At 46.0% G+C, this 27,957-nt stretch overlaps 1 protein-coding gene across 1 annotated transcript in view; it reads left to right on the top strand.

Annotated features, from left to right (window-relative positions):
• Positions 1-27,957, top strand: part of ITIH2 (inter-alpha-trypsin inhibitor heavy chain 2) — a 47,697-nt gene that overhangs the window by 8,505 nt on the left and 11,235 nt on the right. Inside the window, 17 exon segments of the mRNA XM_070946682.1 lie at positions 1,798-1,833; positions 3,318-3,490; positions 4,492-4,596; positions 5,167-5,329; positions 7,482-7,589; positions 9,197-9,325; positions 10,226-10,342; positions 12,273-12,302; positions 12,304-12,442; positions 13,471-13,487; positions 13,490-13,585; positions 13,587-13,599; positions 14,736-14,917; positions 15,897-16,082; positions 18,758-18,897; positions 20,627-20,799; positions 20,898-21,014. Of these exon segments, the coding sequence (XP_070802783.1) occupies positions 1,798-1,833; positions 3,318-3,490; positions 4,492-4,596; positions 5,167-5,329; positions 7,482-7,589; positions 9,197-9,325; positions 10,226-10,342; positions 12,273-12,302; positions 12,304-12,442; positions 13,471-13,487; positions 13,490-13,585; positions 13,587-13,599; positions 14,736-14,917; positions 15,897-16,082; positions 18,758-18,897; positions 20,627-20,799; positions 20,898-21,014 (1,924 nt within the window).

Raw genomic sequence — 27,957 nt, 5'->3', positions numbered from 1 at the left:
TCAACCTGGAAATAAGAAGAAATTTTGTGATAATGAGAATAATCAACTCATGGAACAGAAGTTGCCTATGGAAGTTGTGGGAGCTTCATCACTGGAGGCTTTCAAGAAGAGATTGGACTGCCATCTGTCAAAAATGGTGTAGGGTCTGCTTGGGCAGGGGGTTGGACTAGATGACCTACAAGGTCCCTTCCAACTCTGTTAATCTGTTATAGATATCTGCTAAAGATAAGGTGTCATTGACCCAATGGACATGAATTTGGGCCAACCTCGTTAAGCAGAGGTAGTCCTCGATTTACGAACACAACAGAGCCCCACATTTCTGTTGCTAAGTGAAGCATTTGTTAAGCAAGTTTGTCCCATCTTGCGACCTTTCTTGCCACAGTTGTTAAGTGAGTCACCATAGCTGTTAAATGAATCCAAACTGTTAAGTGAATGGCTTCCCTATTGACTTTGCTTGTCAGACTGTCACAAAAGGGGGATCACGTTGATTCCCTGGACATTGCAACCGTCATAAATATGAGTCAGTCACCAAGTGTCTGAATGTTGATCACGTGGCCATGGGGATGCTGCAACGGTCATAAGTGTGAAAAACGGTCATAAGTTGTCAGGGAACTGTGCAGCAATGTGCCAATGAACTCAGGGATGCTGACACAAACTTGTCATTTTATAAAAGTAAATACATTTTACATCTATATATACAGCAGACAAGATAGTCAGGCACATCACTACGTCATGAGGTAAATTATCAGGTAAATCTCAGAGAAGAAAAAAGGAGGGAAAAGAGGGAAACTCCCGTTCTCACCCAGCAACCAATCATAATGTAGATTGCCTCATGCAGGAGCCCACACTCTCCAGCTGTCAAGCATCCAAATGTAGACCACAGGGAAACTGCCATTGTCATAAATAATCCTAAATCACTTTTTTCAATAACTTTGAACGGCTACTAAACAAACTGTTATAAGTCTACCCGTACATATCTGAGAGAAAGAAAAATAGTTTACAGGTTCAACGCCAGCAAAGTTAAAGTTCAAGGAGTTCTGCTAACATATGAGTTATTTTTAAAATATTTTGATAACCATGTTTGAACACCATAGGAGCTGATAGGTTTCGTCAGCTGCTCAAAGGGGTCGAAATAACAAGGTTATTCATGGTCACATCATGGTTTGTCTAAACCAGGGATGAAATGCTCCCGGTTCGGACCGGATCGCCTGATCCGGTAGCGATGGAGGCAGGTGGTTTGGAGAACCAGTAGCAAAAATCCCTGCCACCCCTTCCCCCACCATGCCCAGCTGAGCTGCGCAATCATCAGAGGCTTTTTTTTTATTTTTAAAAGCATTTTTTCTACAATCTCTTCAGCCAAAAAAATGCTTTTAAAAGTAAAAAAAAAAAGCCTCCAATGATTGTGCGGCTCAGCTGGGATCGTCAGAGGCTTTTAAAAGAAAAAAAGCCTCTGACGGTCAGGCAACTCAGCTGGGATCGTCAGAGGCTTTTAAAGGCATTTTTTTTCTACAACCTCTTCAGCCAAAGAGGTTGTAGAAAAAATGCTTTTAAAAGCCTCTGACGATCCCAGCTGAGCCGCACGATCATCGGAGGCTTTTTTTTTTTTTTTTTTACTTTTAAAAGCATTTTTTTGGCCAAAGAGGTTGTAGGAAAAATGCTTTTAAAAGTAAAAAAAGAAAAAAGTTGGCCACACCCACCCAGTAACATTACCCCCAACCACCAAGCCACGCCCACAGAACCAGTAGTAAAAAAATTTACATTTCACCCCTGGTCTAAACCAGCTTCTTTTCTTTCCAGAGAGGTACCTCTGACTCTGAAGATGAGGAAGAATTGGTGAGTTTTCATGTTGATTTTTTTTTCTCTTTGGAAAGGGGGCTCTTCTCCTTCCTGCTTCCCAGTTAACCATTAGCAGGAGATCAATCCCATCATTTGCTTAGCGCTTCTTGTTTTCGCTGTCCAAGAGGGAAACAGGATATTATTAACCTGGTGCTTTTTTTATTGTGCAATGTTGTCATGGGATGAACGACAACGGAGCAACAACGGAGAAAAGGTTTCAGCTCGGGCAAATCAAATCAAGGCATTTACGGCTTGTAAGGACGGAAGGAAAAAGGGAAGAGGAAAAAGCGTAAGAAAAAAAGGAGAAAAAGAAAGAAAAGCATTGACTTCCAGCTCTTTTTTTTTTAGCGCAATAAAATAAAGTAACAACACGGCAACCGCAACTTTTTATTTTTGCATGATGCTGTACACTAGCCGTTTCTATAACAACACACCTATCTCGTCAGGCAAAACCCAAAATCAAAGTTTCGTTTTTTTTCCCCCACCTCAAGCACAAAGTCCAAAAGTGGTTTCCAAGTAGATTATACATTATAATTATAGAAATGTATATATCCTTTCCATAATCGGCTGTCCCTAGAAGACCATCTAACGGCCGTGACCAGGGGGGCCTTCGCACAGATTTGCCTGGTGTGTCAGTTGCGCCTTTTCCTGGACCGAGATGACCTTCGCACAGTCACTCATGCCCTGGTTACTTCCCGCTTGGATTACTGCAATTCCCTCTACATGGGCCTGCCCCTGAGATGCACCCGGAGACTCCAGCTGATCCAGAATGCAGCTGCACGGGTTGTTATGGGAGCCCCTCGTTACTCCCATATAACACCCCTCCTGCGTGAGCTGCACTGGTTACCAGTGGTTCTCCGGGTCCGCTTCAAGGTGCTAGTCCTCACCTATAAGGCCCTACATGACTTAGGTCCGGGATATTTGCAGGACCTTCTCCTGCCTGCCTCTCGCTGTCCTGCTCGCTCACATAGGGCTGCTCTCCTCAGAGTTCCGACGGCGAGCCAATGTCACCTTGCTGTGCCCAGGGGTAGGGTGTTCTCTGTGGGTGCTCCCACCCTCTGGAATGAATTACCTACCGAGCTCCGGACGGCTCCTGATCTCCGCTCCTTCCGTCGGGACTTGAAGACTTGGCTTTTCAAACAAATAGGCTGAAACTGATTCCGGGCTTTTATTATTTACTACTAATTAATTATTTGGATTAAATTATGATTTTATTGTACTTGTTTCTTAACTTGTGTTCGCCGCCCTGAGTCCTTCGGGAGAATGGCGGCATATAAATACATGTAATAAATAAATAATAAATAAATCAAGTAGATGGTACACCTGCCATCGTGACTTGTTCTAAAATCTCCCTCTGGTTGGATCTCAGTTTTAATCATGTCAACAATAAAATTGCCAGGACAGGGATAATTTCTGGGACCGTATTTGGAATCCCAGCTCTTCCTTTGTTGATCCTTCCTGCCCTGTTTTCATCGTTTCAGCTTCTCGGTGATGACAAAATCATCCTCCACAGCTACAAGATCCAGTCCACCGTCACGTCCCGCATGGCCAACACGATGGTCCAGACCAAAGTGGAAAACAGAGCCAAGCACTCGCAGAATCTGGTCTTCGATGTCCAGGTCCCCAAAGAGGCCTTTATCCACAATTTTACAATGTAAGTTGGAGCCAAACTAGTTCGTCCATTTAATTTTGTCGTAGGCTGAATAGGTTCATCCTAGGCCCGTGAGGGCGAACCTATGGCATGCGTGCCACAGCTGGCACGCGTAGCTCTATTGGTGGGCACGCGAGCTCAGCTCCGGTATGCATGTGCATGCTGGCCAGCTGATTTTCAGGCCTTCTGGGCCCACCAGAAGTAGGGAAGCAGGCCATTTCCTGCCACCGGAGGGCCTCCTGGGGGGGGTGGGGAAGGCCGTTTTCGCCCTCCCCAGACTCCTAGAAAGGCTCTGGAGCCTGGGGAGCGAGAAAAATGGGCCTACCGTGCCATCACGTGCCAGGAGTGGGGGGAATGTGGGGGGGGGGTTGCACATGCATGCATAGGGACGGGACGCATAGAATTATGGATGTGGGCATGCGCACGCGTGACCCGCCCCCACCCCCCCCTACCCGCACTGCTGGCACGCGATGGCAAAAAGGTTAGCCATCACTGTCCTAGGCCCGGCGGGTTGGAGATTTGTACTTTCCAAATTGCAAGATTGATGTCAGCCTTCCCAGGTTAACCACACAGGAAACACAACTAGATTATATATTATATATACATATAGACCTCTACTGTATTGTGTTGCATTGCATTGCATTGCATTGCATTGCATTGCATTGCATTGCGGTCTATTCTGTTCTGTTCTGTTCTGTTCTGTTCCATATTGTTCTGTTCCATTCCATTATGTTCCCATTCCATTCCATTCCATTCTGTTCTATTCCGTTCTATTCTATATTGTTCTGTTCTGTTCTGTTCTGTTCTGTTCTGTTCTGTTCTGTTCCATTCCGTTCCTGTTCCTGTTCCTGTTCCTGTTCCCTTCCCTTCCATTCATTCCTAATTCCATCCCTTGTTCTGTTCTGTTCTGTTCTGTTCTGTTCTGTTCTTTTCTGTTCTTATAAGTTCCCATCTCACAAGTGACTGATCCTGAGTGCTGTTTTTGCTTCTTTTCTGTTCTACAGGAATGTCAACGGTATCACATTTACTAGTTCAATTAAGGAAAAATCAGCCGCTCGAAGTCAGTACGCCCAGGCGAGGGCCAAAGGCAAAGCTGCGGCAATCCTCAGGTGGGTAACCCTGGCTTCCTCTGCTCCCTTTGTCCTTGGAATTGAAGGGTTTATACTCCTTGTAGACAGCTGGTCATTTGCATCCTTTTAGAGAGTGGTTGAGGCCACTTGGAGGTTTATCTGTTTCCTCAGAGGTCACCTGAGTGGTGCAAATGGTTCCTCTAGTATGCAATTTTTCTGGAAATCCATTCCTACTCCCACACCATTCGAAAGATGTCCAGCCCAAAATGCATGGCTAAAATCTATGAAGATGCTCAGTCCTTCAGGTCATGGCTGTCCCAAAGGTGCTTTTTTCCAGGAGGCAATTGGACTTCCTTTTTTTTTTCTTTGAAGATGTTTCGCTTCTCATCCAAGAAGCTTCTTCAGTTCTAACTGAAGGGTGTAGGATGGATGAATAAACCTGCAAGTAGCCTCAACGACTCTCAGGAAGAGTGCTAATGACCAGACGATTCTGGTCTTTACTTTCATTACTCAATTGTACTTTAAGTACTCAATGGCAATTAGCTAAGGGGGTCGTTTGTTGTTGTTTTTTTATTTCAGCAAGGATAACAATTTGTGTCATTAATACAGGAGCAACGCTTTTGACATGGAGAACTTCAAAGCTGAACTCAACGTCCCAAGTGGAACCAAAGTCCAGTTTGAAATTTATTACCAAGAGTCCATCCGGAGGAAATTATCAACCTATGAGCATGTTATCCCAGTGCAGCCAGGAAGGCTGGCAAAACATTTGGAGGTAAAAGAAGAAGAAATGGCTGGAATAATTGATCTGAAATTTATTTATTTATTTATTTATTGGTTCGATTTATATGCCGCCCTTCTCCGGAGACTCCGGGTGGCTTACAATGCGTTAAGCAATAGCCTTCATACTTTTGTATATATCTGCTTAGTAGGGCTTTCGCCCCCCCCGTCCCCTAAATGGTGTTCTTTTTTATACAAAGTCAACTTATTGCCCCCACAATCCGGGTCCTCATTTTACCTACCTCGAAAGGATGGAAGGCTGAGTCAACCTTGAGCCTGGGGAGATTCAAACTTGCAGTAATTGCAGGCAGTTGGTGTTACTTAACAGTACTTTAATCTGCTGCGCCACCAAGGCTCAATAAATAAATAAATTCCCACCCCACTCCTGGAGGAAGGATATTGCAAAATCTCCATTCCCACCCCACTCTGGGACCAGCCAGAGGTGGTATTTGCCGGTTCGTCGAACTACTCAAAATTTCCGCTATCGGTTCTCCAGAACTTGTCAGAACCTGCTGAATAGCACCCCTGATTTCCTCCAGCTGACTGTACCAGAGATTCAGCAGGATCTTTGGGCCTACAGGCAGTCCTCGACTTACAACAGTTCATTGAGTGACCATTCAAAGTTACAACGGCACTGAAAAATGAAAAACCGATGACCTACAACCTTTGCAGCATCCCCACGATTGTGTAATCAAAATTGGAGATGCTTGGAAACTGGTTCATACTTATGACCATTGCTGTGTCCCGGGGTCAGGTGATCCTCTTTTACGACAGGCAAAGTCCATGGGGGAAGCCAGATTCACTTAACAACCGGGAAACTAATTTATCAACGGCAGTGATTCACTTGACAACTCTGGCGAGAAAAGTCGTAAAATGGGGCGAAACTCACTTCCCAAATGTCTCACCTAATAAGAGAAATTTTGGGCTCAATTGTGGGTCGTAAGTCGAGGACTTCCTGTAATAGGTACCACCCTTGCTTAACAACCTATCACTTAGCAAGCAATTGACGTTGTGATGGATTCTCCCAAAAGCTATTTACAACCTGGTTCTGGAGTTCCAATGGCGGTACACACACACACACAATCACACAAGTGTATTTTGTGTGCTTGGCAGCTGCCTTGCTTTTACATCCATCATGTGACACAATTTGCAATAATTTGTTGCCTTGTCAGCCAGTTTCTGGCAAAAAAAAATGCCCAGAGAATTAAATTGACTCATTTAATGACCGTGGCATTCACTTAGCAACCACCACATTCACGTGACGACCGTGATGTTCACTGAACAACCGCTGCAAAAAAGAAGGTTGTAAAATCAGGATTGCACACCTGGCAGTGAGCAGAGTTTGTCTGCAATTCTTCATTCTAACCATTGTATCACCAGGGCCCTTCCTTCCTTCTTTCCTTCCTTCCTTCCTTCCTTCCTTCCTTCCTTCCTTCCTTCCTTCTTTCCCCCCTTCCTCCCTCCCTTTCCTCTCCTTCCTCCCTCCCTCTTTCTTTCCTCTCCTTCCTTCCTTCCTCCCTTTCTTCTCCTCCCTCCCTCCCTTCCTCCCTTTTCCTCTCCCTTTCCTCTCCTTCCTTCCTTCTTTCCTCCCTTCCTCCCACCCTTTCCTCTCCTTCCTTCTTTCCTTCCTTCCTTCTGCCATCCCTTTCCTCTCCTCCCTTCCTCCCTTCTTCCCTCCCTCCCTTTCCTCTCCCCCTTCCTTCTTTAATTCCTTCCTTCCTCCCTTCTTCCCTCCCTTTCCTTCTTTCCTTCCTTCCTCCCTCCCTCCCTTTCCTCTCCTTCCTTCCTTCTTTCCTTCCTTCCTTCCTTTCTCCCTTCTTCCTTCCCTTTCCTCCCCTTCCTCCCTCCCTCCTTCCCTCCCTTTCCTCTCCTTCCTTCCTTTTTCCTTCCTTCCTCCCTCCCTTTCCTTCCTTCCTTCCTTCCTTCCTTCCTTCCTTCCTTCCTTCCTTCCGTTGTAAAATCAGGTGGGTCACGTAGGTGCCTTGACTTACCACTGTGATTACTTATGATGAAAATTCCAGGTTCCATTAGACCTGTAGGCAGAGGTTTACCTTCAGACCTGTTTTCAGAAAAATACCATCCGATAGAGATCTTGTCATTTTTTCTGTTCTTCTGACATTTTATTCTCTTCCGTCCCACGGCTATAGGTTAATGTCCACATTATCGAACCCCAGGGGATTAGTTTCGTCCACGTTCCTAACATCCTTGGCGAGCAGTTTACCGACGCAGTTACAGTCAACAAAGCAGAGAAAAAGGTAAAACTAATTATTCTTTGAGGGGGGGAAAAGGGGATTTTCAGCTATGACAACTTAATTCAAGCTGGTTTGGTAATTCAGCGAGAGGCCAAAAAAAAAAATCAAGATGGTGTTTGCAAGCAATCTCGATTTTCTTTCTCCTTCCCCTTTACTCCGCAGATGCTCCTGGTTGAATTGGAGCAGAGAGACTTCATGTTAGCTTTGATTTTTCAGACTGAGTTTGAAATATCAATATGGGGATTCTCAAATCATCCAGCTCATGGTTGTCCTAAAGGTGGGTTTGTTTTTTTCAAAAGGCAACTAGACTTTCTTTTTCCTTGAAGACGTTTCGCTTCTCCTCCAAGAAGCTTCCTCATTTCTAACTGAAGGGTGGAAGATGGATGGATATGCCTCTAAGTGGCCTCAGTGAGTCTTAGGAAGAGCGCTAATGACCAGATGACTGCAAGGAATATAAATCCTTCCATTCTCCACCATTCAGTCAGGAGTGAAGAAGCTTCTTAGATGAGAAGTGAAACGTCTTAAAGGAAAAACAAACTCCACTTGCTTTTTGAAAAATACCGCATTCTAACCACTGTGCCACCAGGGCTGTTCCTTCCTTCCTTCCTTCCTCCCTCCCTTCCTCCCTCCTTCCCTCCCTCCCTTCCTCCCTTCCTTCCTTCCTTCCTTCCTTCCTTCCTTCCTTCGCAATAGTATTTAGACTTATATACCACTTTATAGTACTTTACAGCCCTCTCTAAGCAGTTTACGGTATCAGCACATTGCCCCCAACAATCTGGATCCTCATTTTACCGTACTGGGAAAGATTGAAAGGTGAGTCAACCTTGAGCCAGTGAGAATCGAACTGCCGGCAGTAGGCAGATTTGCCTGCAATCCTACAGTCTAAGTACTGTGCCACCAGGGCTCAATGGGGAAAGCTGGATTTGCTTAATAGCCGCATGATTCGCTTAAGAACGGCAAAGATTCGCTTAGCAACATGGCAAAAAAGGTCAGATAATCAAGTGCAACTCCTTTAACTACTGTCTTACTTAGCGTTCATTCTGGTCTGGTCTCAGTTGTGTTTCTAAGTTGAGGACTATCTGTATGCGTGAGGACTTTGCATTCCACTGAACAGGAAGTGTAAGTGAAAGGCACAACAGACGACTGCATAAATCAATGATGTTAGTCTCATAAATCTTATAGGTGGACATCCAGAGGAGGAAGGGCGAGATCATTGAAAATGGTTTGCCGAATGCAGATGTAACATTCAAATGTTGCTTGTAACTCATACAGGACAGTCCCCAAACTAAGGTGCCCTTAAACCAGGGGTGAAATGCTACCGGTTCACACCGGTTCGGGCGAACCAGTAGCTGTGGGTGGTTCGGCAAACTGGTAGCGGCAGCAGCGCGAGGCTCTACCCAGCCTCCCGGATGCTGTTACTTCCTGGTTTTAACCAGGAAGTAACCTGTTTTTGACCATCTGCACATGCGCAGAAGGCTTTGCGGATACGCAGAGGGTCCAAAATCGCACGTGACATGCATGTATGCTTCCGAACCGGTAGGGAAGGTAAGTAGATTTCACCCCTGCCTTAAACCCTTGTCTCACTTTATCTGTTCTCTTTGCACTTTAAGGCACACGTGTCCTTCAAACCGAGCCTGGCCCAGCAACGGAAATGCTCCAATTGCACCACCACAGCTGTGGAGGGCAACCTTGTGGTGACCTATGATGTCAACAGGGATACGAAAGCTGGAGAGCTGGAGGTGCTTTGCTAAAGGTCTCGGGGGGCTTGGATCGGGAGAGGAGGATCCAGGGAGATCTGCCACCGGGGGTAGGCCAAGAGATGCAAGGCCGAGGGGAGAGTGCCCATAATTGGTGTAACAAGTAACTTGTGTTATTTTAAGTGCCGTCCCTCTGCTACCATTCTGAGAATTTCTTTCAAGAAGTCATTCACAGGGAGGGAGGGAAGGAAGGAAGGAAGGAAGGAGGGAGGGAATGAAGAAAGGAAGGAGGGAAGGAGGGAAGGAAGGAGGGAGGGAGGGAAGGAGGGAAAGAAAGAAGGGGAGGGAGGGAAGGAAGGAAGGAAGGAAGGAAGGAAGGAAGGAAGGAAGGAAGGAAGGAAGGAGGGAGGGAGGGAGGGAAGGAAGGAAAGAAGAAAGGAAGGAAGGAGGGAGGGAAGGAAGGAAGGAGGGAAGGAGGGAAGGAAGGAAGGAAGGAGGGAGGGAAGGAAGGAAGGAAGGAAGAAAATAAGGAGGGAGGGAGGGAAGGAGGGAGGGAGGGAATGAAGGAGGGAGGGAAGGAAGGAAGGAAGAAAATAAGGAGGGAGGGAGGGAAGGAGGGAGGGAGGGAATGAAGAAAGGAAGGAGGGAGGAAAGGAAGGAAAGAAGAAAAGAAGGAAGGAAGGAGGGAGGGAGGGAAGGAAAGAAGGAGGGAGGGAAGGAAGGAGGGAGGGAGGTAGGGAAGAAAGGAAGAAAGGAGGGTGGGAGGGAGGGAGGGAGGGAGGGAAGGAAGGAAGGAAGGAAGGAAGGAAGGAAGGAAGGAAGGAAGGAAACCTACATACAGACATACGTGAAGGATTCTTCTCCTCCGGAAACTCCAGGTTTTAGGGTTCTTTTAGAAATTCATAGGTAAGGAACTCTGTCCTTCTAACGTTGTTTTTCCAGGTCTTCAATGGGTATTTTGTCCACTACTTCGCTCCGGATAACTTGGATCCTCTGCCGAAAAACATCCTGTTTGTCATCGACGTCAGCGGCTCCATGTGGGGAATAAAAATGAAACAGGTGAATGCAAAGGCCCAGGAAGAGATGAAATCCCTGCATGTAAAGTCTAGATGATCCTAAAACTCTCTCTCCCTCCCCCTCCCTCTCCCTCTCTCCTTTCTTCTCCTTCTCTCCCTCTCCCACCTTCCCTCTCTCCTTCTCTTCCACCCTCCCTTTCCCTCGCTCTTCCTCTCTCCCCATCTCTCCCCCTCTCCCTCTCCCTCCTTCCCTCTCTCCTTTTCTTCCCCCTCCCTTTCCCTCCCTCTCCCTCTCTCCCTTCTTCTCTTTCTCTCCCTCTCCCTCCTTCCCTCTCCCCATCTCTCCCCCTCTCCCTCTCTCCCTCTGTCCCTCTCCTTCTCTCTCTCTCTCACTCCTTCCCTCTCTCCTTCTCTTCCCCCTCCCTTTCCCTCCCTCTCCCTCTCTCCCTCTCCCTCTATCCCTCTCCTTCTCTCTCTCTCTCTCGCTCCTTCCCTCTCTCCTTCTCTTCCCCCTCCCTTTCCCTCGCTCTTCCTCTCTCCCCATCTCTCCCCCTCTCCCTCTCCCTCCTTCCCTCTCTCCTTTTCTTCCCCCCTCCCTTTCCCTCCCTCTCCCTCTCTCCCTTCTTCTCTTTCTCTCCCTCTCCCTCCTTCCCTCTCTCCTTCTCTTGCCCCCTCCCTTTCCCTCCCTTTCCCTCCCTCTCCCTCTCTCCCCATCTCTCCCCCTCTCCCTCTCTCCCTCTGTCCCCTCTCCTTCTCTCTCTCTCTCTCTCTCTCACTCCTTCCCTCTCTCCTTCTCTTCCCCCTCCCTTTCCCTCCCTCTCCCTCTCTCCCTCTCTCTCTCTCGCTCCTTCCCTCAGGGACTGGACAATACAATTGGAGGTGTGGTTCAGGTTTAGGTCACACCATAAGAACCTCCTCCGGCTTATGCAGGTAGTCCTCGACTTACGACCACAATTGAACCCATCACATCCGTTCCTAAGTGAGGCATTTAAGTGAGTTGTGCCCCATTTTACGACCTTTCTTGCCACAGTTGTTAAGCAAATCACTGAAGTTAAATTAGTGACACGGCTATTGAGTGAATCTGGATTCCCCCTTGATTTTGCCAGTCGCAAAAGGGGATCACGTGACCCCGTTGTAACTATGAGCCGGTTGCCAAGCATCTGAATGTTGAACATGTGACCACAGAAATGCTCCAATGGTCATAACAGTGAAAAATGATCATTTTTTTCCAGTGCCGTCGTAACTTTGAACGGTCGCTAAGTAAACGGTTGTAAGTCGAGGACTTTCTATAGTAGAGAAAAAGAGGAAGGGTTGATTAAATATGTCTTGTGAATGCTCAATATGGGTTGAACTCTTAGATGTGCTATAATTTTGAGGTCATCTTCACCAGAGGAGGGTTTCACACAATTTTACCACCGGTTCGCCACACACCGAAAATGTGTGTGCGGCCTTCCGCGCATGCATTTTGCTCAAATGCACAACTTGCACCCGTGCATGCAGCTTAGAAAATGTGGCTAAATAGGACGGCATAGCCACCCGCAGCAGGTCGCCACTACCGGTTTTCCCGAACTGGCCTGAACCAGCCTGAACCAGCCCGAACCGGCTGAATACCACTACTGATCTTCACTAACCTTTCTTCCATTGTGGCTATTTCAGACTCTCCATGTCTGCCTAGATACCAGTCGTGGGATTCAAATCCCATCACTACCGGTTCGCTTGCGGGCGCATGTGCTTGCGTGCGCATGTAATGCCTTCCGCGCATGCGCGGAAACATCCGGACAGGTGGGCGGAGCCTCCTGCCCGCCGCCACTTAGCGGTTTTCCCGATCCGGGGCGAACCGGGAGCAACCCACCCTGTCTTACAACAGGGATGATAAAAGCAGCCATGTTTCTAATGGAGGAGATTGTGGGACGAGGAGATTGTGGGACGCAAAAGGCTCATGAACTTTTATCCGATTTTATTTGACGTTTCAGACTGTCGAAGCGATGAAGACCATCCTGGGTTGACCTCCGCTCCGATGACCAGTTTTCCATCCTGGACTTCAACCACAATGTCCGGTGCTGGAGGGACAGTTTGGTGCAAGCCTCCAAAATCCAGACAGAAGCAGCCAAGAAGTATATTGAAGGAATCCACCCCAATGGAGGTGAGACACCCCGCCCAAGGAATCGTAAGGATTTGTAAAAAAAAAAAAAAAAAAAAAGAGGCCCTCTGTTTGGAAAGTTGACCTAACTTGGTCAAGTTAGCGCAAGGATTCCCTGCGCTAAAAAGACTTCAGTCGCTTTTGTATTAAGTCCTCTGGGTTTCCTCAAAGAATCCTGGAGAGAAGATTCAACTTTGGGAAATTATTGAGAAATTATTGACCCCAATTAAAGCATTCCTCTTATTTGCTCAGTCTGTATAACTAGGATCATCTAAGCCATACTGTCTCTTCCTCCTCCTCCTCCTCCTCCTCCTCCTCCTCCTCCTCCTCCTCCTCCTCCTCCTCCTCCTCCTCCTCCTCCTCCTCCTCCTCTTCTCTTCTTCTTCTTCTTCTCCTCCTCCTCCTCTCCTCCTCCTCTTCTTCTTCTCTCCTCCTCCTCCACCTGCTCCTCCTCCTCCTCTTTTCTTCTTCTTTCTTCTTCTTCTTCTTCTTCTTCTTCTTCTTCTTCTTCTTCTTCTTCTTCTTCTTCTTCTTCTTCTTCTTCTTCTTCTTCTCTTCATCCTCCTCCTCCTCTTCTCCATCTCCTCCTCTTTCTCCCTCCTCCTCCTCCACCTGGTCCACCTGCTGCTCGTCCTCCTCCTCCTCCTCTCCTCCTCCTCCTCCTCCTCCTCCTCCTCCTCCTCCTCCTCCTCCTCCTCCTCCTCCTCCTCCTTCTTCTTCTTCTCTTCCTCCTTCTCTTCTCCTCCTCCTCTTCCACCTGGTCCACCTGCTGCTCGTCCTCTTTCTTCTTTCTTCTTCTTCTTCTTCTTCTTCTTTCTTCTTCTTCTTCTTTCTTCTTCTTCTTCTTCTTCTTCTTCTTCTTCTTCTTCTTCTTCTCCTCCTCCTCCTCCTCCTCCTCCTTCTCCTTCTCCTTCTCCTTCTCCTCCTCTTCCTCTTTCCTCTGCCTTCATTCATCAAAAATAAATACTGGACATACAATAATATGACATTTTAAAAAAAAACTTTCTTGTCCCCTTTTTAATTTTTAACAGGAACCAACATCAACGATGAGCCCTTCTCCGGGCCATGTTTATTTTAAATGAAGCCAACGCTTTGGGGATGTTGGATCCAAGTTCTGTCTCCATGATAATATTGGTTTCGGATGGAGGACCCAACTGTTGGTAAGATCTGGACATTCAGGCTTTCATTTCCCGTCCTAAAACCCAGGAAAAAAACAACCAAGGTTTTCAAGAAATGTGTGAGAAATTGTCATTGGAATAATTTGTTTTATTCCTCCTCTTTTGCTCCTGAATGATTTCAAGACAGGAGTGTTAAACCTTGGCAGCTTGTGGACTTCAACTCCCAGAATTCCTGAGCCACCATTGCTGTTGATAACCTCTGACCCTCCAAAATAATTCTGGAAGGTGCTTTGGCTTACAACAGATCACAGGTGGGTTTCAGCAGGTTCTGACCAGTTCTGGAGAACCTGTAGCGGAAATTTTGAGTAGTTTGGAGAACCAGTAGTAAAAATTCTGACTGGCCCTGCCCCCATCTATTCTCTGCCTTCCCGAGTCCCAGCTGATTGGGAGGAAATGGGGATTTTGCAGTATCCTTCCCCTGGATTGGGGTGGGAATGGAGATTTATTTTTTTTAATTTAATTTATATGCCGCCCTTCTCCGGAGACTCAGGGCGGCTTACAATGCGCTAAGCAATAGCCTTCATTCTTTTATATATTTAAACAAAGTCAGCTTATTGCCCCCACAACTGGGTCCTCAATTTACCTACCTTAGAGAGGATGGAAGGCTGAGTCAACCTTGAGCCTTGGCGAGATTCGAACCTGCAGTAACCTGCAGATTTTACAGTATCCTTCCCATGCCACGCCCACCAAACCATGCCCCACCCACCAAGCCATGCCCCACCCACCAAGCCACACCCACAGAACTGGTAGTAAAAAATTGCATCAGATTCCAATCATTTGGGATAGTTAAACTTCATTTTTTTTGAGAAGCAGTGTGGAAACCAGGTTGTAAAATTTCTACAAATTCAGAAAAAGGAAGGCATCAGAAATTTACTTTTGAAAGACTCTTGTCCTAAGCACCATAATCCATCCACAATAAAAATAGATGAAAAAAAGTAGAACAAAACAGTGCCTAGAAACCAGCTGACGGGGAATTCTACTCCTTAAGCATGAAAGCTTTGCTGGCTGGGGGATTCTCGGAGTTGAAGTCCACAAGTTTTAATATAGGCAAGGTTGGACACCCCTGCATTAAATCCTGGAAGGACGTCCTCATTTTTGGTCTTTTCTCTTCCTATCAGGAGAACTAAAACTGCCAACGATTCAGAAAAATGTGAAGAAGCATAACCGGGATGATATCTCTTTGTTCTGTCTCGGAATCGGCTTTGATGTGGACTATGATTTTCTGAAGAGGTTGGCGACTGAGAACAACGGAGCCGCACAAAGGATCTTTGGGAATCAAGAGACCTCTTCCCAAATGAAGGTGACTTTCCCATCTGTAGAGTAAAGGAAGGGAGAAGGGAAGGAGAAATCCTAACCCGGCGCGTTCTTCTGACTTTTGAAAGGCTTTTTTTCCAACCACAAACATAAGCCATGCTGTTTCTCAGTTCAAAACACCGTTTATCTTTACGCCTTGGCGGCTTTCTCCCATTACAGATCTGTACCAGGGATGAAATGCTACCGGTTCACACCGGTTCGGGCAATGAGTTCTAGTCCAACCTTAGGTATGGATCACTCTGGATCACGCTGGGTCAATCACCAGGAAATAATAAATTTTAGTCCCATTTTAGGCTTGAAAGTCACCCAGTTGGCTTTCATGCCTAAGGTGGGACTAGAACTCACCATCTCCTGGTTTCTAGATGGTACTTTACCCATTACTCCAAACTTGTTCTACTTTTTTTCATTCTATTTTTATTGTGAATGGATTATAATCAGCGGTGAAATCCCAATTTTTTTACTACCGGTTCTGTGGGCGTGGCTTGGTGGGCGTGGTGTGGCTTGGTGGGCGTGGCTTGGTGAGCATGGCAGGGGAAGGATACTGCAAAATCCCCATTCCCACCCCACTCCAGGGAAAGGATACTGCAAAATCCCCATTCCCTCCCCACTCCGGGGGGAAAGATATTACAAAATCTCCATTCCCACCCCACTTCAGAGGAAGGATACTGCAAAATCCCCATTCCCTCCCCACTCCTGGGGATAGGATACTGCAAAATCTCCATTCCCACCCCATTCTGGGGCCAGTCAGAGGTGGCATTTGCTGGTTCTCCGAACTACTCAAAATTTCCGCTACCGGTTCTCCAGAACCTGTCAGAACCTGTTGGATTTCACCCCTGATTATAATCCTTAGACAATATATATGTGCCCTTTACACCTGTGCTCAACAAAGGATGTATATCACACATCGGCCACAAGACTCTTTCAAAAGTAAAAGTCTAGCACCTTTTTCCCCCCTGAATTTGCAGAAATTCTACAACCAGGTTTCTACCCCGCTTCTCAAAAAACTGGACTTCAACTATCCGGAAGGATTGGTGTCTGACATAACCCAGAGCAGCTTCCAACATTATTTTGGAGGGTCAGAGATTGTGGTGTCGGGAAAAGTTGACACTGAAAATGTGCAGCATTTGCAGAGCATGGTAACAGCCACAGCGGTAAGTCCACACTGATAGTAACCAAAAATGATGAGCTTGTAAAATGGTGGGAATTTTCTCAAGCTTTTATGAAGAAATTGTGAGTCTTCCGGACTGAAAGAGATTGTATGCAATATGAAGGACGGTTGCAGGAACTGGGTATGTCTAGTTTAATGAAAAGAAGGACTAGGGGAGACGTGATAGCAGTGTTCCAATATCTCAGGGGCTGCCCCAAAGAAGAGGGAGTCAAGCTATTCTCCAAAGCACGTGAAGGGCAGGACAAGAAGCAATGGGTGGAAACTAATCAAGGAGAGAAGCAACTTAGAACTAAGGAGAAATTTCCTGACAGTGAGAACAATTAATCAGTGGAAGAACTTGCCTCCAGAAGTTGTGAATGCTCCAACACTGGAAGTTTTAAAGAAGATGTTGGATAACCATTTGTTTGAAGTGGTGTAGGGCTGTGATAGGAGTGGGCACGTGAGCGTTGCTCTAACTCAGCTACAGCGTGCATGCGCATGCCGGCCAGTTGATTTTCAGGCCTTCCGGTCCCACCCGGAAGTAGGGAAACGGGTCTCGGGGGAGTGGGAGGCCGTTTTTGCCTTCCCCAGGCTCCAAGAAAGCCTCTGGAGCCTGGGAAGAGCGAAAAACGGGCCTTCTGGTCCCACCGGAAGCCGGGAAATGGGCCGTTTCTGGCCTAAAAAAGGGTCTCGGGTGGGTGGGGAAGGCCATTTTTGCCCTCCACAGGGTCCAAGAAAGCCTCTAGAGCCTGGGCAGGGCGAAAAAATGGGCCTACTGGGCCCACCGGTAAACTTTTTGCTATCGCATGCAAAAAGCAGGGGAGTGTGGGAGGGTCACGCATGCATGTGGGGGGGGGGCGCGGGGGGGATTGAATTATGGGTGAGGGCACATACGCGCACGCGACCTCCCCTCCCCCCGCTTTTGGCACATGAGGGCAAAAAGGTTCGCCATCACTGGTATAGGGTGTCAGGTTTCGATGTCATCTCAAATAAAATAAATTGCATTTCCAAACAAATAGTCTTTGACGAAATCTTTCATTTTATTAAGCATGACAATCTGTCCCCGATTGTGGCGTAGCCAACACCAACTTCCTGACCCCAAACCTTCCCTTTCCGTTCCCCAATTCTCTGCGTCTCATTGGCCATGTTCCAAATCACTTTCCCCATATCTACTATTTCAGCTCCCAGGAATGTCCCCCCTCCCATCTCATCTCTTAGGGGATATTATCTTCAGGGAAAATAAGTAGGTGAGAAGTCAAGCGTCCTCTTGCCAGCTGCCCCCTCTTCTCCTTCTTATGTCAGCACTAGAATAAATGCAGGTTGAAGTGCTGACATAGGGTTTCCTGCTTGAGCAGGGGGTTGGACTAAAAGACCTCCAATGTCCCTTCCAGCTCTATTCTGGTTGATTGATTGATTGATTGATTGAATGTCCTTCTCCTGATATTTTTCCTCTAGCTAGAGAGAACCCACCTTGGTGACAGAAACAAGTTTATCTTGACTAATCATGAAATGTTAAGCAAGGTTAGAACTTGGATGAGAGATTCCAGGAAAACCTAGTACACTTCAGGTTGTCCTCTACTCGCAACCATTTGGTGACTGTTCAAAGTTACAATGATACTGAAAAAAACTGACTTATGACCATTTTTCACACTTATGACCATTAGAACATCCTCATGGTCACATGATCAAAATCCAGACTCTTGGCAACTGGCATGTCTCTAGGATGGTTGCAGTGTCCTGGGATCACGTGATGTGATCCCCTTTTGTGACCTGCTCACAAACAAAGTCGATGGGGAAGCCAGACTCACTTAACAACTGTGAGAGTGACTTAACAACTGCAGGGATTCACTTAACAACTGTGGCAGGAAAGGTCCTAAAATGGGTCAAAACTTAACCAATGTCTTGCATAACAACAGAAGTTTTTGGGCTCGATTGTGATTCACAAATCGAGGACTACCTGTGACCATTTAAGTGGACTGTGAGAAGCCCGAAATATTTTTTTTTATTAAAAAAGTTTTTTTATATTATAAACAAACAAACAATACATAATCAATCATTCAGTGTATCATCTAAGTACATCTTTTATGTCTTGTTCTTACTCCTCCAATATTTGTCATATCTTGATATTATCATTTCATTCATTATGACATTTCCCCCACATTTCTTACTTCTCTATTAATACATTTATCTATCTTTTTATTTTATTAATAATTTTTTGACAATTTTATCCCCACACAACCTTCAACCCCCTCTCCCCGCATGCCCCCCCGACTTCCCAGAGCAAAAACAGGGTATAACATTTAACAAACATAAGCTAAAATATGCTAACTTACTACAAGATTCAAAACTCCCTCGCGCTCTTTAACTCCCCTTTTAAAAATTATTCATCAACCTTCCTTTTATAAATTCTCTTATCACATTTCACATTTATTACTAAAATCCTTTCCATACCTTCTTTTTCAGCATTACTCCCTAATAAAATTCTAAATTAAACATTTATCCTCTTTGGTCATACATAAACCACTTGCCAATTTCTGATTGTTCAACATTACTTTCTTTAAAGCAAAAAATATATATATATTATTAATCGATTGAGTTAAGAAGCCTGAAATATTGAAGTTGGCTTTGCTAGTTGATAACATGGCTTATTTCTCTATTTGTTTTGGTTTTGTCAATCAGTCCAATGCGCAGTTAATCTTGGAGACCCTGGCAGATGTTGAGGGATTGGATGAGTTCCTGTACAAGGATAAGCACGCCGATCCCAAATTCACGGAAAAGTTGTGGGCCTACCTGACTGTCAACCAACTCATGGCTGAAAGGTAAGAAGGGAAGGCCAGGTTGGTTAGAAGGAACCTGGAAGAACATGTCTATGGATTCTCAGTCATCCAGGTCATGGTTGTCCCAAAGGTGCTTTTTTCAAGAGGCAAGTGGACTTTCTGGTTTTTCTTTGAAGACATTTCACTTCTCATCCAAGAAGCTTCTCCAGATTTGACTGGATGGTGGGGAATGGAAGGATTTATACTCTTTGCAGACAGCTGCATAGGAGGATAGGAGGACAAACCCGTTCAGAACTAGGTTCACCGGTCCATCTGCATTTAAAAGACAAAGGCCGCTCTTTTGAAGACAGAAAAGTCCACATTTTGGACAGAGAGGACCGCTGGTTTGAAAAAGGAGTAAAAGAGGCCATCTATGTCAAAATTGAACAGCTCTCAACAGAAGGGAAGGGATATGACATCATCTATCTCCAGTCTACAACACAGTCCTTTCACCAGTTCCAAGAAGGCTCCGCATCAGATGTGAAATGCTCCCGGTTCGGACCGGTAGCAATCGCGGTGGGTGGTTCGGAAGAACCGGTAGCAAAAATCCCTGCGGGGCCCCCGCATGCCCAGCTGAGCCGCGCGATCATCAGAGGCCTTTTTTTTTACTTTTAAAAGCATTTTTTCTACAACCTCTTCGGCTGAAAAAATGCTTTTAAAAGTTAAAAAAAAAAGCCTCTGATGACCGCACGGCTCAGCTGGGATCGTCAGAGGCTTTTAAAGGCATTTTTTCTACAACCTCCTCAGCCGAAGAGGTTGTAGGGGAAAAAAAATCCCTTTAAAAGCCTCTGGCGATCCCAGCAGATTTGCCTGATCGTCAGAGGCTTCTAAAAGCAATTTTTTCTGCAACCTCTTAAGGTTGTAGAAAAAATGCTTTTAAAAGTTTAAAAAAAAAAAAGTTGGCCACGCCCACCCAGTCACATTACACCCCCCCCAAAGCCATGCCCACAAAATAAGCCATGCCCACAGAACCTGTAGTAAAAAAAATTAGAACCCTGGTTAACTCTGATTAACCATTAACTCTGTTAATCTGTAATAACAACATGCCACGTGGCATGACCAGCTGGTCACAAAAATCCACTGACCACAGGACCACAGGAGATCAATAAAAGCAGAGAAAAACCGAAACAAGACTCTTCAACCAACGTCCCACTGAGGATTTCACCTAGCCTGGTGACAAAACTTTCAGAAGCTACTCAGCAAGCCCGGTGAACAAATCCCCGCCAACATCTACTACCTGACCTACAAATATTTTTTATCATTTCTAACTTAAGTGGGGACCAAAATTCCCGTCGCTAAGCAAGGGGATTGTTTAGTGAGCCGTGCCAAATCTTACAAGCTTTTGAGCCAGGGTTGTTAAGGGAATCATTAAGAGTCTTGGTAGTACAGTGGTCTAAGGCACCCTGTTATTAAGCTGGTTATTAAGACCAGATGCCTGCAATTACTGCAGGTTCGAATCTCGCCAAGGCTCAAGCTCGACTCAGCCTTCCATCCTTTCTAAGGTAGGTAAATTGAGGACCCAGTTTGTGGGGGCAATAAGCTGACTTTGTATAAAATATACAAAAGGATGAAGGCTATTGCTTAGCGCATTGTAAGCCGCCCTGAGTCTCCGGAGAAGGGTGGCATATAAATCAAATTAAAATAAAAAAATAAAAAAATAAAAACTAGAGTTGTTGAGTGAGTTAAGCGGTCGTTAAGTGGTCCTTTGCTTTTGTTTTTGAATGCCGCCTAGAAACGTGGCTCCTTCCGCGGCCGTGAAAAGGAACATCACCAAGGCCATTTTGCAAATGTCGCTGGATCATCACATTGTGACCCCCTACACAGCTATGCTCATTGAGAGCCCAGATGGGGATGAGATGATGCTAGCCGACTCCCCTCAGGACCGCAAGAGAGCCTGTTGCCCAGGTGACCTTCTACCTGTCCCCGTCCAGATGTGAGATGGATGGAAGCAATTGAAGTTCATTGTAATACATGTCTTTTCTCCCCCCCCTGCGTCAAAACAGGTGCTCTAACCATTGGACAGCCCAAGCCCGAGAAGCCCATCCCTGCTTGGCCTCGGCACGGCTCCAAAGACCCACAATCAGCACTTATGGGTCCAACTGCAGCAGCTGTACATACAGGTAAAAGATGCTCCATCCATCTTCTCATCCTGTTCATTGGTGGGGTTCTCTCCACATGTTTCATCAGCTCAGGGAGAGACCCACTGACTGTTTGGACATAATATATTAATCTTAACCAGTGGTGGGATTCACCGGTTGTAACAACCGGTTCGCTTCGCAAGTCCTCTGGAGGCAGGAAATGAACCCATTTCCAGACTTCCGGTACTTCTGATAGGCCTGTTTTTCACCCTCCCCAGGCTCCAGAAGCTTTCCTGGAGCCTCCAGGAGGGTGAAAACTGCCTCCCCAGGCACCGGAGGCCCTCCGGAGGCCCGAAACAGGCCCATTTCCGTACTTCCGGTAGGCCCGTTTTTCACCCTCCCAGACCTTCTGTGCGCACCCTGCACTTACCTGGCATCCAAAACGGGCAACGTGGAGACTCCTTGGAGGGGAAGGGCAGGGTGGGCGGGGTCAGCCAGTCCTTGGAACAACCGGTTCGGCGAACCAGATTAAAATTAACATTCGGTTCGCCCGAACTGGGGCAAACCGGCTGAATCCCATCCCTGGCTTAACCCTCCAATGTGGGCTTTTGTGGCTTTGCAGGAAGTGCGAAGCTAGCCTGTTTTGTTTAGCGTGTGATTCGTGAGCACCGAACCAAATTCAGGAACCAAGAGAAGTATGGGATCCTCGGGGAATCTCTGAGCTTGGTGGTTTGCTGGCAGATGTTTCATTACCTAACTAGAGAACATCATCAGTGCTAGAAGGGAGTGGGGTTGTTTGATAGTGGCTAATCAGAAGCAAGAGGCAAGATAATGACCAATGACTAAAGTAGCACTAGAACTCACAGTTGCCGGGTGATTGGGCCAAAGTCACCCAGCTGTTTATTGTTGGTTTATTTGTTTTGCCCGCCATGTTTGTGAACCTGGCTTGTTTGGTTAGTTTAGGATTCCATGTATTGCAGAATCCTCTAATTGTGTTAATTCAGTAACCAAGTTAAGGGATGTTATGCCAACATCGGTGTTGTAACCATACCTATCTTTTTTAAGCTGATTGATTACCTTGCGGGGAATATATTTATCTATTTATATCTCGCCTTCCTTATTTTTAATAAAATATTTTCAAGATGGTGAACGTATCTAATACTCCTATTTTCCACACAACAACAACCCTGTGAGTGGCTTGGCCTGAGAGAGTGTGACTGGCCCAAAGTCACCCAGCTGGCTTTCATGTCTAAGGCGGGACTAGAACTCACCGTCTCCTGGTGATTGGCCCAAAGTTACCCAGCTGGCTTTCACACCTAAAAGCGGGACTAGAACTCACTATCTCCTGGTGATTGGCCCAAAGTTGCCCAGTTGGCTTTCACACCTAAAAGTGGGACTAGAACTCACTATCTCCTGGTGATTGGCCCAAAGTCACCCAGCTGGCTTTCATGTCTAAGGCGGGACTAGAACTCACTATCTCCTGGTGATTGGCCCAAAGTCACCCAGCTGGCTTTCATGTCTAAGGCGGGACTAGAACTCACTATCTCCTGGTGATTGGTCCAAAGTTACCTAGTTGGCTTTGTTGCCTTAGGCGAGATTATAACTCAAAGTCTCCTGGTGATTGGCCCAAAGTTACCCAGCCAGCTTTGATACCTGAAGTGGAACTAGAATTCACAGTCTCCTGGTTGCTTTAACCACTAGGCCAAACTTCCTCTCTTCCAGGGATTGTCCACTTGCCCCGCTTCTTACAATCATTCTGTATCGAAAAACTCGGTGTTTATTCTAACTTTTTTCCTAGTCTTAGGTTTCCCTACTGCTTATTCACATCACTGACCCATATAAGAGAAATTATGCCTCCAGAGCCCTCCGCACTCAAAAATAGCCCCCCACACACACTTTTCATTGGGCTAATTATTATTACAATTAAAGAAAACCCCAGCCTGTCTGATTTTATGTACCGTAAGGTGTGTTTACAGGACAACCCTTAAGCTGCTCCTCACTTACTGTGCTCTGTGTCAAGTTTTGAGGTCGTCTCAAATAAATTGCATTTCAAACAAAGTCTTTGATGAAAAACTCCCATTTATTAAGCACGATATTCTAACTCTGACTCCATCGTAGCCAACACTGACTTCCTGATCCAAAACCCTCCCTTTCCTTTCCCCACTCCTCTGTACTCATTGGCCATCTTCCAAGTCACTCTACCCCTAATCTACTGCTCCAGCTCAAAGGAATTTCCCCCCTCCCATCCCATCTTCTAGGGGATATTATCTCCAGGGAAAATAAGTAGGTGAAAAATCAAACGTCCCTTTCCAGACGCCTCCGCTTCTCCTTCTTATGTCAGCACTAGAGTAAATGCAGCTTGAAGTGCTGACATCCTGGTTAGAAAAAAGCAGAGGAATAATAAATTAAGTGAAGTAAGACCCTTATAAGTACGTAAGCCAAGGCTCACTTATGACACACAACAACAAAGTGGGCCGTTTGTTAATCCTCCTCTTTATGAGTTGTGATTAAACAGAAGACCAAGTGTGAATGCGTGGTGTCCTGTTTTTCCCCGAATGCCATCACTTTGCTTAACAACTAATACCCACAACACTGTCAAATAATTTACTAAGACTGTATTACTATTATTCTTCTCTTCCTTACTAGTATCTATCTCTTCCCACTTATGACTATAACCATGTTGCTTGTATTTTTACGATTTATATTGTTTTTATTTGTTTCCTAGTATGATTTGATAGCTTATTAGTAACCTATGACTATCACTAAGTGTTGTATCTTTTTATTCTTGATGAATGTATTTTATTCTCCTTATGTACACTGAGAGCATATGCACCAAAGACAAATTCCTTGTGTGTCCAATCACACTTGGCCAGTAAATAATTCTACTCTACTCTACTCTACTCTACTCTACTCTACTCTACTCTACTCTACTCTACTTTACTCCACTCCACTCCACTCCACTCCACTCCACTCCACTCCACTCCACTCACTCCACTCCACTCCACACCACACCAGTCCATTCCATTCCATTCCTTTTATTTTATGCGCACTAAGAGCTTATACACGGAAGACAAATTCCTTATGTGTCCAATCACACTTGGCCAATGAAGAATTCTATTCTATTCTATTCTATTCTATTCTATTCTATTCTATTCTATTCTATTCTATTCTATTCCATTCCATTCTATTCTATTCTATTCTATCTTGTATACAGATAGTCCTCAACTTAAGACCACAAATTCTTAACGGTCTTCTATTAATTACAGGTCGTCCTTGACTTACAAACGTTTGTTTAGCGACCATTCAAAGTCACAACGTCACTGAAAAAAAGTGACTTATGACCGTTTTTCACATTAATGACCGTTGTTGCAGCCTCCTCGTGGTCACGTGATCAAAATTCGGACAGTTGCCGATTGACTCATATTTACGACGTTTGCAGTGTCCCGGGGAGGGTCATGTGATCCCCTTTTGCGACCTTCCGACAAGCAAAGTCAACGGGGGAAAGCCCGATTCATTTAATCGCTGTGTGACCAACTATACCACTGCAGTGATTCGTTTATTTGTTTGTTTGTTTGTTTGTTTGTTTGTTTCCATTTCTATACCACCCTTCTCCAAATAGGACTCAGGGCGGTGAACAGCCGAAGTAAAAAACAGAACATACAAAATTTAAAAAACAGTTTAAAATAATTAAATATTTTGGCCGTAAATTAAAACAATCCAATTTAAAATCAATTTAAAATTTAACTCAAGCCAGCCCAGCTAGTTGAAATAAATAGGTTTTCAGGGCCCGACGAAAAATCCGGAGGTCTGTTATTGTACGTATCTCTGGGGGGAGGTTGTTCCAGAGGGCGGGCGCCGCCACAGAGAAGGCTCTCCCCCTGGGGGTCGCCAGCCAACATTGTCTCGCGGACGGCACCCTGAGGAGGCCCGCTCTGTGCGAGCGTACTGGCCGGTGGGAGGCTATTGGTGGCAGAAGGCGGTCTCGTAAGTACCCCGGCCCTAAGCCATGGAGCGCTTTAAAGGTGGTCACCAACACCTTGAAGCGCACCCGGAAGACCACCGGGAACCAGTGCAGCTCGCGCAGGAGAGGTGTCACATGGAAGCACCTTGTCGCTCCCATAATCCCCCGCGCGGCCGCGTTCTGGACCAGCTGGAGCCTCCGGGTGCACCCCAGGGGGAGTCCCATGTAGAGAGCATTGCAGTAGTCCAGGCGGGAAGTGACGAGTGCCTGAGTGACTGTGCGTAGGGAGTCCCGATCTAGAAAGGGGCGTAACTGGCGTATCAGGCGAACCTGATAAAAAGCCCCCCTGGCCACGGCCGTCAAATGATCTTCTAAAGACAGCCGTGCGTCCAGGAGGACGCCCAAGTTACGAGCCCTCTCCGTGGGGGCGAGTGATTCGCCCCCAATAGCCAGCAACTGTGGCAAGAAAGGTTGGACAACGGGGCAAAACTCACTTAAGAACTTAAGAAGGAAATTTTGGACTCAACATTCCAGAACTGGGAGTCAAGTTTTGAGCACTGCTTATTTTCTTGGCTGGTTTTTTTATCCCCTTTTTCTTTTAATCCGGGCCACCCAGATAGTTCATTCCCCATCCTTCCACCATCCCTTTCTTTAAACATATATTTTCTGTAACTATGAGAGTAGTTTGGAACGATGCCAACGGCAGCCGAGGGAAGAAATTTGGCGTATTTAAGAAAAAAGCCATCAAGTGGAGCTGGGAAGTGGCTACTACATTATAAATAGACATCAGTCACTTTGGCAAGTCTGCTGTAATTCTGCTTTCACCCAAAGGAATCTGTAATCCATCATTTTTTGCCCCCGCCCGCCTGGCATTTAGCCTGTAAATGAGGGAGGGATAAAGTCAAAGAAGGAAAACGGGTTGCTTTTGCCATGTCTTGCGTTTTGGATATTTGATGCAGGTTCAGAGTGAAAAAAAGGGTGGAAATTGCTGATTTTTTGCCTGGAACATTCCTAAGGCTTTTATTATTATTATTATTATTATTATTATTATTATTATTATTATTATTATTATTATTATTTTGGAGAGTAAGGTCCTTGGGGATTTCTTTCATCCTTTCAGAAAAGCACAGAGCTTGTTGGGAGCCGCGTCCTTTCCTAATTTAGCAAGATCAAAATTTCTAGCTTGGAGTTTTTTTTCAACCGTGGTGACTTTAAGACGTGTGGACTTCGAATTCTGGGAGTTGAAGTCCACTCGTCTTAACATCCTCAAGGTTGGACACCGGTGGTCTAGCAATTGGCCCCTTGTGGATGTAACCCACGGGTGAAATGCTCCCGGTTCGGACCGGATCGCCCGATCCGGTAGCGATGGCAGCGGGTGGTTCGGAGAACCGGGAGCAAAAATCCCTGTGCCCCACCCACCCACCATGCCCAGCTGAGCCGCGCGATCATCAGAGGCTTTTTTTTTTTTACTTTTAAAAGCATTTTTTCTACAACCTCTTCCCACGAAAAAAATGCTTTTAAAAGTAAAAAAAAAAAAAAGCCTCTGATGATTGCACGACTCAGCTGGGATAGTCAGAGGCTTTTCAAAACATTTTTTTCTGCAACCTCTTGGCCGAAGAGGTGGTAAAAAAAATGCTTTGAAAAGTCTCTGACGATCCCAGCTGAGTTGCCTGATCGGCGGAGGCTTTTCAAAGCATTAGAAAAAATGCTTTGAAAAGTAAAAAAAAAAAAAGTTGGCCACGCCCACCCAGTCACATTACAACCCCCCCACCAAGCCACGCCCACAGAACCGATAGTAACAAATTTTACATTTCACCCCTGATGTAACCCCAATCCTAGTAACAGCAATAATAGCAATATTTTTTTTCTGCTGATGCACTAATAGTACCCTTCACACTGCTAAAACAAAAGCAAATCTAATTAAATTGTTCTGGAAAATTTTCATTGCTAAGCAAGACAGAGATGCTAAGTGAGTTCCACCCCATTTTACGACCTTTCCTGTCACAAATCTTAAGTGAGTTGCTGCAGTTGTTAAGCCGGTAAAACGGCTGTTAAGTGAATCTGGCTTCCGCATCGACTTTGCTTCGACTCCAACTTCGAAGTTGTGGGTGCTACATCACTGGAGATTTTTAAGAGCAGGGGGTTGGACTAGAACAGAGGTGTCAAACTCAAGGCGCGTGGGCTGGATCTGGACCGCGGGGTGCCTTAAAATCTGGGCCGAGGCCCAGCCTGCAAATATCAGGGGACTGACCCACGTGCCTCTGCTGGGCAAAACGAGCTGTGTAGGAGGTTGTGTGCGGCTGCCGTGTGGCCCATTTTCGGCCTCCAAGGCCTCCTGCAGCACTCTGCCCACCCAGGGGTGAAATGCTCTCGGTTCAGACCGGATCACCCGATCCGGTAGTGATGGCGGCGGGTGGTTCGGAGAATCGGTAGCAAAAATCCCTCCCCCCCCATGCCCAGCTGAGCTGCGCGATCCTCAGCTTTTTTTTTTTGTTACTTTTAAAAGCATTTTTTCTACAACCTCTTCGGCTGAAGAGTTTTAAAAGTAAAAAAAAAAGCCTCTGAGGATCACGCGGCTCAGCTGGGATCGTCAGAGCCTTTTAAAAGCATTTTTTCTACAACCATTTCGGCCGGAGAGGTTGTAGAAAAGAAAAAATGCCTTTAAAAGGTAAAAAAAAAAAGAGCCTCTGACGATCACAGCTGAGCAGCGCGATCATCAGAGGCTTTTTTAAAATTATTTTTAAAAGCAATGCTTTTAAAAGTAAAAAAAAAAAGATTGTGCGCCACGGCTGATCACCCTCGCGTGATGTTCTACTTCCCGCATGCCTCCTTTTGGCGTGCACTGTGCGTGCGCACCTTGCATTTGGTGAATTGTGCACACTACGCATACATAGCCAGCGAACCAGTAGTAAACCGGTTCAGATTTCACCACTGCCCCCACCCCATGACTATGCCGCCCCCACCTCCCCACCGGCCCTCTGAGGTCAAACACAACCCTGATGTGGCCCTCAATGAAATTGAATT

The sequence above is a fragment of the Pituophis catenifer genome, unplaced genomic scaffold (assembly GCF_029215685.1).
Source record: "Pituophis catenifer annectens isolate HBS135680 unplaced genomic scaffold, rPitCat1.0.hap2 SCAF_7, whole genome shotgun sequence".
Classification (NCBI taxonomy): domain Eukaryota; kingdom Metazoa; phylum Chordata; class Lepidosauria; order Squamata; family Colubridae; genus Pituophis; species Pituophis catenifer.
This window is presented reverse-complemented; position numbering and strand designations above follow the sequence as displayed.